At 37.3% G+C, this 13,347-nt stretch overlaps 1 protein-coding gene and 1 pseudogene across 1 annotated transcript; both read right to left on the bottom strand.

Annotated features, from left to right (window-relative positions):
- Positions 1-607: 607 nt before the first annotated feature.
- On the bottom strand, positions 608-2,262 carry LOC127435917 (BOLA class I histocompatibility antigen, alpha chain BL3-7-like). Its single transcript, XM_051689727.1, has 6 exons — positions 2,160-2,262; positions 1,981-2,067; positions 1,564-1,854; positions 1,349-1,474; positions 1,146-1,175; positions 608-984 (listed from the first exon to the last, which is right to left on the bottom strand). Exons 2-6 carry the CDS (start codon positions 2,033-2,035, stop codon positions 953-955), a joined length of 534 nt encoding a protein of 177 aa, XP_051545687.1. The 5' UTR covers positions 2,036-2,067; positions 2,160-2,262; the 3' UTR covers positions 608-952.
- Positions 2,263-4,782: 2,520 nt separating this feature from the next.
- Positions 4,783-9,558, bottom strand: LOC127435685 (major histocompatibility complex class I-related gene protein-like; annotated as a pseudogene).
- Positions 9,559-13,347: the final 3,789 nt, after the last annotated feature.

The raw sequence follows: 13,347 nt of genomic DNA, 5'->3' as shown, positions 1-13,347 counted from the left end.
AAGGAATTGTTGGCACAATGACTGCACAGCAAAAATGCCTGGTGTTATTGACAGCAAAGAAAACCTGCCACAATGGCACTAGTGATGTACAGCAGTGCATAGTTATATTATGTAACTTTTAATCTTTGACCAGTGTATTACTGTGAAAAATGTGCATTGGTTTAGTATTTGGGATGTGGAAACTGTATTGAAACAGCTATGAGGTTCTCTTTTTGAAAAAGACAAACTACAGTGACAGTAAGGTGGGTTTAGTAATAAATTATTGTTTCATTTTAATGAATAAACATTTATTATAGGCCTTATGCAACTACATTTCTGTGTTTCAGCTTCACAGCAATATTATAAAAAGATCATTTCAAAGATTAACCTCTGGTGCACTGAAAGTGAAATGATAATCAAGATGAGAGCTCAGCATATTGACTGAAGTTGTGTACAAAAATTAGGAGCATGATATAAAGTAACATCAAATAGGTATGAAGAGAATACCCGTGTACAGATGGATTTATTCTGCTGTTATAGAATGCAAAATTGTTATAAAAAAAACAAAGTTGTCTTACACAGAGTGTAGTACTCAATATAATACTAAAACATTAAAATATGTTTTGTGAAATACAGTCTCAAAGATGTCTGGTAGCAGACACAAACAAAAGGCAATGAACAAAAGTGATAAAAGACTACAAGCCTAGGTATATATTTGTAAAGGTACTAAACAGGTAGCCAGACTGGTAGATTGGACAAAAAAGCTTTCTCTATTGACGGCCATTCAAAAGTAGTGTATTCTGGCAAAATATTTTTATTTTATTTATTTTTTGCAAGCAAAATATACATTGTAAAAATTTAGTTCATAATATATTAGAAGTTTTTCCTGTATATTTTAACTGTGATCAATTGCATGGCATACGTATATGCATCAGATGAGTGGCTCCACAATGGTCAAAATGGCTCAAAAACATCATGATGTTAAATCCACATTGTATTCAGTTGCTGAAAATGAATAGCAGATATAAAGAGTGGTTAGTAAATATTCAATTGCTGTTTTTCTTGATGCAACATTCTGATTCAGATTATGCTGTAATGAAAGTACCATTAATGGATGTGGGAAAGCATGCAGAAATACATGCATAAAATACACAGAAAACACTCACTAGAAGCAGTGTAGGTGCATGTAGAGGAGGCTACAACACAGGAAATAAGGAAATAAGAAATTCATAAATTTCCTTTAAAATAATTTCAAACGCTTTATTTACCAAATGATCCTTATATGTAGTCTCTGAATGAATCTACCACTTTTCATCTATCTATTAGAATCTCATTTTACTGTAAGTTGTGTTTTCATTTCCTGCATTACCTGAATGCTGCCTTTTCCGCCATATAATTATCCATACAATGGCAGCCAAAGTCAATAATACTAACCCCAATGTTATAACCGCTATCACTGAGGAAGTTACTAGCTCAAATGTTTCCCCTGGATACTCTGAAGGATGGGAAAAAAATCACAAAAACATTCATTTATCAGATATGTTATTTTATGATGTGTTTGTTCAATGTATATGGACTCATTACCTAAATAGACATCCAGTTTGTTTTCCAGACTGATGTGTGTAGCAGAGCAGGTGTAATTGTACTTCTCTCTCTGTTCCTCTGTACTGATCTCCAGACTTTTCCTCATCTGGTACGTCCCATCACCATTGGGCAGCAGCTCTCCTCCAGTGACCTCATGATCAGATACAGGCTGCCCATCTCTAAACAGGGTCAGGTTGATGTGACGAGGGTAAAATCCTGTCGCCAGACAACTCACACTAGACCCTCTAGAATGTGTGTTTCCTTTCTGGATGATTCTGACTCTGGGTTTCACTAGGGATGAAAGGAAAGTTGAATGCATACCTTGGAACTGTTCAGAAGAGGATTTGGTGTCTTTTGTATTTATACTTTGTTCATCTTTGAGAAAAACATTCATGGAAAAATGTGTTTGTGACATACCTATCCTTTCCACTTGTTTCCCCCTTGTTTGAAGATAACCTTTCAGAGTTTCCATGGCAAATGAGTAGTAACCAAATTCATATTGTTCTGTTAGAAATTTTAGAAATGGTGATCTTCTGTGGTGAGGTTTTAAAAGAAGTACTGAAAGTTGACTTGCTATTATGAAAATGCAACTCAACAATTGTGGATCCTCCAGTAGCACCCTTAGCCACGATTTGTCCTGTCTTCCCATTGTCCAGCAACTCACAATGAACAAGTGTCTGATGAACTTCAAGACCTGAAAGTAAAGGAGAAAGTGATTGATCAATCATGTTTTAAAAGATGCCTTCACAACTCAGTTATGTCCTATTAATTCAGGGGAATGTCCATTCTTAGACTAAGCCCCACCTCTCCCCCAAACACACACACACACACACACACACACACACACACACACACACACCTTTCAGACTGTTCCTATTCCAGTGCATTGATGACCACATCCATGCATTGTAGAATACTTACTGTTTGTATGATTATGACGTTGTAATTTGACTCTGTACTTTACAGAATTATACATAATGTAATTTACGCTCCTGTGATAATTTTGGTCAAAAGCATCTTCTGTTGTATTTCCTCTCACAAAATAGAGCTTTCTATCTGAATCATAGTGCCCAACTGTGATATCATCCAACATATATGTAAAACTGAATGCAGGAAATGGTGACTGCCCTTCAATGAAAGTTGCAAGCACCCTCAAAGAGTGAGAGCCTGTGAAAAAATAACAAAAACATTAGTGATTAAACTATCATTTTGTGTAACCATTGAAATGGAGATTTAAAAAAATGGAAGACATTCTGCACTTAACAACACATGTTAACCACATCTTGTAAGGATTTCATACAGACTGTTTCAGAGGTTGGGAAACTCTACCTTGCATTACATTTCTATATCTTCACAGACCTACATTTTTTGATTTGTAGTAAAGAACGAAATTTTAGCCAGGTTTATACACTAATTCCATTACGTTATTTTGACGTAATGATAGAAACGACTTTTAAAAATGTGTTGCATGCACTAGAGACATTTTTCAGTCAAACAGCATGTTAAGCACTTGTGTCACAGCACCAAGAAAGTAAAGTTAAACATTGATACCACATGTTGTAAACTTCCCATGCTGAAAAATAGACATGTTGACCTAGGCCATTAAATATAACAAAAAGAGTTAATGCTTCAATGCTTGATTTCACATTAAAATAATTTTTACCAACATTTATTTTTATTTAAAGAACATAAAACAGTAAAACATTTTCACATTGCAATATTCTGAAAACTTACCCTTTGGAGCTGTTGTTGGTAGTGAAAGCACAAACAGGAGCAGAAGTCTGTCCATTTTGTCAGTTGCTATGGTGTATATTTTTAATCTCTGTGTTCAAGAATCTGACTAGAAAATCAAGTTTGTACTGTGCTGGGACTCAACACCATGACGTGAATACTTTTAGTTGTTTTTTTGTTTTTTTTTAAATTGCTTCACATTATCTGTTTAATCATTGCAGCTCCTAAGATATTTTGATTGTTAATGAGTATAACAACTAGTTCTTCCCCTCTCCTTCCAATGACAGAGAGGAGGTATTGGTGATAATTATCCATTATCAAGAGGGGGAATGATGTATATGACATTGACATCTCTCTGCCATATCATCTGAAACTGTCTCTTTCCACTCTCTGTGCTTGCATAGCTTGCATAACACAATGTTAGAAACTAGATAAGTAAGTAGAGAATCGCCAAGTAGGAAGCCTTGAAGGCCCTAGGCTTAACACACCCTAAGCAAACATAGCCATTTCGGGCTCTGCTGATACAGGAAGCTCTTCTGCACTCTGTCTGTTGCACCCCTGGCTCCTGTCTCTTCATTCCTTGCCCCTGAAAGACCTGATACAACACTTTGTTCTTTTTAAATTCTTCAGCTGGTGGCTAACTAACTATTTCCCCCTTATTTGAGTAGTCGCAAAGTTTCTCAGCAACAGGCAGATCAAATATTTAACTTTACATTCAAGTCTGCCTACAATCAACAAGAAGGATGTCAACAACAAAATCATTTCCATAATACACCAATGTCATTTTCATATAAGCATTGATTTCAATCGATCAGTCAATCAATAATTTCCTTTTATGAACCATTCTGTTTCAATGTTGGATCACACCAGTCACCACATCATGAAGATGAGATTAGAACACCAATCAAAGCTCAGCTTTGCATTCATCTTGCACTACCATATTGATGCTAAAAATATATATATAAAAATGTATATATTTATTGTCTTTTCCTTATAACCTTGGGATGTACAGAGGCAATTCAGAAATAAAATAAACCATATTTTCCAACCCACCCTTCCCTAAACAGACAGTGCAGTCAAGCATATACATCAAAACAGGTAGCTGCAAGCTGAAATTAATAAATAAATAATAAAAGGGGGTGAGTTTAATTCAGTTTAAGTATTTGTGTTACATTATTGAATTGACATCATCTTCCTGTGTAACATCAATTTCTGTCATATAATCAGTCAGTTTACCCAATTCCTTATTAAACAGATATGGCTTCTTTTTAAGGTTGAACATTATTTTCTCTATTGGAACATAAAATATTTATCTTAGCCACATAGCTACATTGGAGGTTCAGTATATTTCCAATGTACAGCAAGCAATGCATTTCTTTGCTGCTATCAGAGCTATCTTTATTAATCATAAATGTATTCCATGTTCAAGTTGTAGAACTGATTTATCTCCCAAAAAGATAAATCTTGTATCAGGTAGAAAGCTTAACCTCAGCCCACCTCTACTCTATATCCTGGGCAGCATTCGGAATAGGTGTCTCTAGCTGTGTAATACCCTATGAATAATGTAAATATGAATTAATCTATGTCTACTGTTAAATTAAAAATGTCTTGTTAGGGCATCCTAACAAATAGATTCCCAGATCTCTTGTGCAAAAACACACACCAATTCTTTTTCTCATCTAGATTTAAAAATTGGTGTATCCTCTTCAAATAAATGAATAAAGCTGGCATATATATGCAATACAAGGCCTTTTGGGCAATTTTCTCTCTCTCTCTCTCTCTCTCTCTCTCTCTCTCTCTCTTATTACTTTGTTTATTGGATGGGAAGAAAGAGTCAATAAGTGACCATCTTGTTGTGTTGTAAAGTCATGCTGTACCTGGAGATACTTCAAAAAAGTGTTTAGTGGGTAGAAGGAACTTTGTACTCAGCTGCTTGAATGTCATAAGTGTTTCTCCCTCTTATAAGTCAGCAAAAACCTGCATGCCCCTATTAAAGCAATGCTGTGTTAATTAATCTTTGAGTACATCAGGAAGAGCGGGATGAGAGTTTAATGGAGTGTTATCATAAACCATTTGTATTTTTTCCTAATATCTGACCCCAACTTGCAGGTGAATCTAACAAAAGGGTTGCTGACTTTTTTTTCATAACCTTATAAGTCAGGGGAAGGAATAATGCCTTATCTAGGGGAATTTCCTCTATGTTATATATTTCAATTTGTGTCCATGAAGGTGCTTAAATACGATTGATCTGTTCTCAGTTGTGCTGCCCAGAAATAAAGAAATTAGAGAGTTGTTAAACAACATATGCATTTTTTTAAATTAACTCTTGGTGTTTTTCTCTTCCATAATGAACTATATAGGTTGCTAAAAAAGCTGCTGTGGTATAGGAACCAGAAGTGTAGCTTTTTTATCACAGGCGTGTCATACTTTGTTATTCCCGTCAATAATGAAATAATTAAAGATGGCGCTACTGTGAAAAAGGTCCACAATACTCTCCTCTGTGGTCTTAAAAAAGTATTTTCTTATGAAAAAGCAGATACATGTTGCTATTACTGTGCACAGTCAAAAAATATATGGGGAATATATAAGATCATGGTGAATAAAGAAATGCAGATAGTAGTGCAGCTCACTTTCATTTATGATGCTGAATTCACACGTTCATCAGATGCTGAAAATGAAATTTATATTTAATGAATTAACAGAATGTGCAAATAAGCCAACTAAAATTTCCTGAAATTCATATTTTTTTACCCAGTAGTGTAAATTACATAAAAAGTAACTCATTATGCAAATGTACTATAAAGAAATGAAGATGGACATTTCACTTGAACTGTATATACTGTATATAGTATACTGTCGTGGCAGGGCGGAGGGCGGGGCCGGGTTGTGATTCCGTACACCCGGCCCCTAATTAGGCTGATGAAACCCGAGAGGGATACAGGCGATCGGACACGGCGGAGCGACAGAGAGAGAGAGTTACGGGCAGCTGCCCGACACTTGTGTGTGTTTGTGCTTTTGGTTAGATTATTATTAAACCTTTATTTATATTATCAAGCCAGTTCTCACCTCCTCCTTTCCATTTACCTTGTTCCACTGGTGCCGAAATCTGGGAGGGAGGAGGGATGCGCCGTAGTAGAGTCCTCACCACTACCATCCACCCCAGCAGTGCAGCCACGGCCATCCACTGGGGGACAGAGGAGCCCGGCCGCCTGAGAGCGGAGGAACGGCCGCCAACACGAGGGGAGGAGGGGCTCCTAACCATCTACCTGGAGCAGTCAGGGCCGCTGCCAGGGGCGGAGGAGACCCCTACCAGCCGCTGAAATGCGGCGGAGTCTGAGACCGCTGACCACAAGTGGGGAGGGGCTCCTGGTCGAACACCTGGAGCAGGAGGACTGTTGCCAGGGGCGGGGGAGACCCTTTCCGTCCACCGAAAACGCGGCGGGAGGTTCCGTCCGCCAGGGGCCGGAGGACTGACTCCGATCCGCCCGTGGAGGTGCAGCTGTCGTCCATTAGAGGGTGAAGGAGGGGCCGAGGACCAGGCTACGGCGTATCGGAGAACCGGCGAGTAAATGTTTTGTTTCCCTCTCTCTCTCCTCTCTCTCTCTTCCTCTGCCGCTCTGCGTTGGCCTTTCCCTCTCTTTTAAATATTATTAAGGTGTTTTTTTAGTTGGTACATCACTGTTACAGTGTGTTGGTACTGCGTTTTTTTTTTATTGTATTATTATTGTTTCCCTCCCCTTGTCCCCTCCCTGATCCAGGTAGACGGGGATGACCTGCCGGAAGACGGGAGGAAGGCTATTTCTTAAATATCTTTTTGACTTTGACTTATTTGACTTGCAAAACCTGTAAGACCTATTCCTTCAGATCTTTTCTTACCTGCATGTCGCTTTCTCCATATTAAAACAGCAGTCCCAGTCCCAAAGACCAACACCAGTGCCAAAACTGTTAGGACTGGGGAAATTATTGATTTAAAGTGATTTCCCATGGTTATACTCTGAAACATGAATCACAAACCAAGGTAACATATAGACTGAGAGATTACTTCAGTGGTTTTATCTGGTATTGTCCCTTTTATTCTGTAAGAATTCATTACCCAAACTGACATCCCGTTTGTTGTCCAGACTGAGGTGTGTAGCAGAGCAGGTATATCTGTGTTCCTTTCTCTGTTCCTCTGAACTGATCTCCAGACTCTTCCTCATCTGGTACGTCCCGTCACCATTGGGCAGCAGATCTCCTCCAATGACCTCATGATCAGATACAGGCTGCCCATTTCTGAACAGGGTCAGGTTGATTTGACGAGGGTAAAATCCTGTTGCCAAACAACTCACCCGAGACCCGCCAGAATCTGTCCTTGCTTTCTGGATGAGTCTGACTCGGGGTTTCACTGTGGAACAAAATAAGAGGAAAGAAAAGACTTATAAAATACAACTCTTTTCATTGCACAATTCTTTTCTGTGGTTTCTTTAACTTCAAATGATAAAAATAATAAAACGCCTTCTACAGTGACACAGAAACCAGAAACTAACAATAAGAAACATAATAAAGTGACAAAAAGTGTACAGTAACTGCAAGGTCTATATATTGCCATGAATGGCTCAAATCGACTTGTTGGGAGTCCTACCTTTCCTATTCACTTGAGTTCCTCTATTTAGAAGGTAACTCTTAAGAGCTGTCTTGCAGGCTGGGTAGTAGAACATCTCATAACACCACTTGGATAGCTCCAGGTATAGCTTTGTGGCTTCTAACATGCCTTTACATGTTAATGTGTTTTCAAAAAAATGTTTTAATATGTAATGGAGCCTCTGGTGATTAATTGCCCAGGTTTGTCACTGTCCCACAGTTCACAAAGACTCATCACATGATAAACTTGATGACCTGTTGGGACAGAAAAAGAAAATGTGAGATGTCAAAACACTCCAATATCTGGTTCATGACTGACTGATCTCATGACTCCCAAGTTTGAAGTATGAAATATGAAGCTTTTCTCTCTAGCCATCCAGACTTACTTTCTCTTTTGTTGTCATGTTTTTGTTGACTCAGTCTTCTCACAAGATAGGTATGCATATGCAGTGTTGGGGAGTAATGGAATACATGTAACAGGATTACGTATTTAAAATACAAAATATAAGTAACTGTATTCCACTACAGTTACAATTTAAATCATTGGTAATTAGAATACAGTTACATTCAAAAAGTATTTTGATTACTGAAGAGATTACTTTGCATTTTATTGTCATTCGTTTCATTTAATATTTAGTCCTTTCAGATGGAAAACATTTATACATACAAATGATGCGATCCAAAGTGCATTTGAACAGCAGTGAAACACTTTCTTATGATGTGTTACATTCATACGAGCAGACAGAGAAGTAAGTTTGAAGCAGAAGAAATAGAAATAAACCTTGTGTAAATTGTCAGCTATACGCAAAGCTAAAATGCTATTTCTAGCCATTTTACATGCACGTTACCAGGCACAATCATATTTTTTTATCAAGAAAATTCACGTTGGATCATAATTTCTTTTTTTCTAGTAAGACCTTTGATATTAGGGCAAAAATCTTATTCTTGATAATAATTTTTGTATTGTTTTCCTGTAAAAATATCTAAAAATCCTTAAAACAAGATCAATTTGATTTATCTTGTTTTAGAAACAACACTGCATAAGATATTTATGTTTTTCAGAGAATGTATTTTTAACATGTGTATTTTGTCTTACTGTACTGGCAGAGTTTTTATAGTCAAAACAAGTGAAAAAAAATCTACCAGTGCTGAAGAAGTAATCCAAAGTATTTAGTATATGTTACTGACCTTTAGTAATCTAACGGAATACGTTACAAATTACATTTTACAGCATGTATTCTGTAATCTGTAGTGGAATACATTTCAATAGTAACCCTCCCAACCCTGTGCATATGATCACTTATAAATCAGATGTGGTATGGATTAACCACATCATCTTCATTTGTAGTATTTCCTCTTGGAACATAGTTCCTTATTTCTGAATCATAGTATCTTACTGTGACATCATCCAACATAAATGTGACACTAAATTCAGGAAAAGGCGTCTCTCCTTTAATGTATGTTCCAAGCAACCACAAAGAGTGAGAACCTGTGAGGAACAATAACACGTGTGAATAGTAGCCTGGTTTCCTAGTTAGGAAAAAGATTTAAGAAAATAAGTAGGGGAAAAAGCGAAGGAATGAGTTAATCACATTCAGTACAAATGGTGATGACCTGTGATACTAAATTACTTAAAGGAGCCATGACATACTCTTTTTTTAAATAATTTTATCATCTTCCTTGAGGTACACTTATAATGTTAGTATTTTTATTCATTTTTTTTGCACAAAAACAGTCATCATTAAGTCATATATAATAATTTTCCACCCTCTCTCTGACCTTCTGTCTGAAACACTTGGTTTTAAGATGTCTGGCCCTTTAAGACTTCAATGTAAACGCCCACTGTTGTGATTGGCTAACATCATGCAGCACTTCCAATACAGCCATATTTGAAATGCAATCCAAAAAAATGAATAAACTCCACAAGACCACAACATTTATAAAACTAAATTTCAGGATTAACATATAACCCACATTCAACATATTTCATCTGAATATATTAAACTGTTCACTCAAGCAGCACCATAAACTATCAAACAGTCATGATATATGATATATTCATGAATTAAATTGTTTACTTATGGATTTCCAGTCCAACAGTGTTTTAACTGCCCCATCCTTCAATAACAGTTCCTGTGACTGGTTCACAAGCAATCACGCTCATAATATGAGCCAAAAACATACAATCCTCATTGAGATGTTCTGAATACATGAACATAAACAGTCCATGGTGGTGGCATTGGGCTGCTTCAGCTGGCTTCAACAGGCCAGATGCTGGTTTTCACATCTCAGAGAGATGTTGTAACTCTATCATACAGTATGTGATTTCATATTGGTTTACAGATTATATTTTTTGTAAAAAGGTTTGGCTAATACCTAGGGTGGCCAGATGTCCTGTTTTTCCCGGGACAGTCCCATATTTAAGCACTTTTTCTAGTGTCCTGACTTATTCTGATAAATCATGTTTTGTTCCGTATTTCCCCTCTCCTAAAATTTCTCTATCTCCTATGCGGCTTTCTCAGTCACGTGAGTATTCTAATCAAAGGTAGCCAAGGATACGGCTTGTAAAACCAATCCATATCACTCCATGTTATTTGAAGTACATGACTGGATTAAACTATCCAATCACAATCCCCTATCAATAGACGTCCAGTTAGTGAACTGATTGAAGAGATTGAAAGAGCACACAGATGAAATTGCAGCTGGAAAAATGTGAAGGAAGCGTGCATGTACAGTTAATGAGGATCTTCAAAAGAGTTTACATTTCTAAAAAAGGAGTCACAGACAGAGCCTAGTAAAGTGAGGTGTGAGATTTGTGGAGCTCGCTTTTCCATCGCCCATGGAGGCCGCACCGACATCACGCAGCATGTTCATACAAAAAAGCATGTGGATGCTGCTAAAAGTACGTGTGCCACACCAAGTGTTAGCGATTTTTTTGAGAAACAAAGTTCAGAATCTGACAAGGTGCACGCAAGTGAAGGACTTTTTGCTTATCATTCTGTTGTGCATGGCCATAGCTTTGCACATTCATGACCTGAGAAAAGTCTTGTAGGCCAGGCTGGAGGAATCATTCATACCCCCTGATATTAAAAAGCAGTTGGATGCTCTGGTTGAAGCTGGTGACATGTGAGCAGATGATTTCTTTTGTGCAGTCAGAAACTTTTATTCAGCATCGGTGGATTATCTCCAAAATTGGAGCCGCTCATTGGAGAACACGTAAAAACTTGAGTGGGCCCTACTGAGACACATCCCAGAGTGGAGAGACATTCAGAGCAGCCTCGAACACTTCTACTCCAGAATCCCTGCTCTCAGTATGATTGACGAAACCATGCTCTTTGATGAGTGGGTTTGTCCGAAAAACATTGTCACTCGTCGCATCACAGAGTGGAACATGAACAAGGCGCCCATGTCTGAGAGATGGACAAACGTTGATGAGCTGGAGAGCAAGACCATCAACTTTGGAGTCTTAGCCAAGGTCGTGGAGTTTGTTTTATGCCTGCCTGGGACATCTGCATTTGTGGCGCGTGTGTTCTCATTAATGAACGCAGCATGGACACCGGATAAATCTCGACTCAGTGTAACAGTCATGAAGGCAATGCTTTTCGTACGTCTTAATTTTGGACTGGACTGCTCTGCATTTTACGATAAACTCTTGAAAAACAAGCGCACACTGAGAAAAATTGCTGCAAGTGAAAAGTACAAGGTGACAAGTTACAGATGCGGATGCACCCTATACTGCGCATTGATCTGCGCCTAGGTAAGGATACGTCAATTTTAATTTTTGCTGGGAGGGGGCTGTCCCATTTTCCACAAGCAGGAATCTGGTCACCCTACTTATACCTAATCAGTATCTTATTACAATCAAAGTTAAGGAAGTATCTTTTAAACTCATACACAGGATTTACCCTGCGAAACATTATTTTGTAAAATATAAATACTGATTGTAATAGTTGCTCTGAAACTAGGTTATTTGGTTTATTTGTTTTGTTTTAAAAGTCATTTTTATTAGAGATCTAATAAACCTAAAACCTTAAATGTATCAAACCTTTAGCAAACTAAAACGTAATCGTGGGCTGCATTCAGATTTTTTGTTTAGCCAACCAGAAGACTTTGAGGCAATTTTTATCTATCAATAATTTTGTGAAACTGCACGTTAAAATATCCACCTCTGCTAGCTACTATTTAGTATATTTATTTAGGCAAATGACTGAGGTTCAGTTTCTTACACTTAAAGCTAAAATGTCTTGTGTTACAACTCCTCCCAACTAAACAGAAATATAAAAATGTAATGACAAGTATTAGCATTTTACTAATTTCATGGAAAGGTATCCCTCCTTTAATGTAATTTGTAAGCACCTACAAGGAGTGGGATCTGTAAGCAATGTCAGGGGTATAGAAAAGCCTTACTAGTAATCAATATTATAATTTATTTAGTTCAAACCATCACAGAGGAACTACAAATTCACTGTTTAGTAAGTAAGAAGTAAACATTAGTAAATCTTATTTACTCTTCTTAAGAATACAATTACCATGTTTACAATGTTTGAATCTCATTTCTGACTAAGTTTAAAAATATAAACCCTTAAAGGATTAGTTCGCACAAAAATGATAATTCTCTCATGATTGACTCACCTTTAAGCCATCCCAGATATGTATGTCTTTTCTTCTTCAGCAGAACCAAAATTAAGATCTGTTGCGTGACGTAAGCGTGATGGCGCATTCACGTGAGAAGACGGAAGACGCACTTTGTTTACAACAGAGGAACAAACGTCACGCGAGAGTTAGGTCATTTCACACAGCAATAAAGCGCTGCACAGAAGCAACGATTTAAAGTTAAAAACTTTTTAATTATCGATTTGTTTCTTACACAAACCTATCCATTTGCTTATGAAGACATGAATTGATCGACTGGAGTCGTGTGGATTACTTTTATGCTGCCTAAATATGCCTTTTGGACCATCAAACAGCCAGCAGCCTCACGGCACCCATTCATTTTCATTGTATGGACATACAGAGCTGAAATGTGCTTATAAAAATCTTCATTTCGGTTCTGCTGAAGAAGGAAAGGCATACACATCTGGGATGGCTTAAAGGTGAGTCAACCATGAGATAATTATCAAGTTTGGGTTAAATAATCTTTAAGTCTTGCATTACCTATATATACTTTTGCCAAACTCAGACCTATGAACACACTTCACAGAAACTTTTTTCTTTTTCAACTTGCCCTTCACTGATTCAGAATTAGTCCATTCAATAACATTCAGTATGTAAATCATTCTTTTTGTTGAGCTCACACAACAAAACTGATCTGAAGTAACACAATTGTGTAAATGTGCATTGCATTCAATTTGTGAAGTTATACAATGCAAACCAATAAAATTATACCTGTTAAAACAGTTGTTGGAAGGACATGGAACACACAGGACACACATG

The sequence above is a fragment of the Myxocyprinus asiaticus genome, chromosome 46, assembly GCF_019703515.2.
Source record: "Myxocyprinus asiaticus isolate MX2 ecotype Aquarium Trade chromosome 46, UBuf_Myxa_2, whole genome shotgun sequence".
Classification (NCBI taxonomy): Eukaryota; Metazoa; Chordata; class Actinopteri; order Cypriniformes; family Catostomidae; genus Myxocyprinus; species Myxocyprinus asiaticus.
This window is presented reverse-complemented; position numbering and strand designations above follow the sequence as displayed.

Excerpts from the sequence above, each read along its gene's own strand:
- LOC127435917 (XM_051689727.1), bottom strand. The coding sequence starts at position 2,035 with ATGGAAACTCTGAAAGGTTATCTTCAAACAAGGGGGAAACAAGTGGAA. Across the intron at positions 1,855-1,980 it reads GAAACAAGTGGAAAGGATAG|TGAAACCCAGAGTCAGAATC; the intron begins GTATGTCACAAA and ends TTTCATCCCTAG. Across the intron at positions 985-1,145 it reads ATGCACCTACACTGCTTCTA|CAACTGAATACAATGTGGAT; the intron begins GTGAGTGTTTTC and ends ATTCATTTTCAG.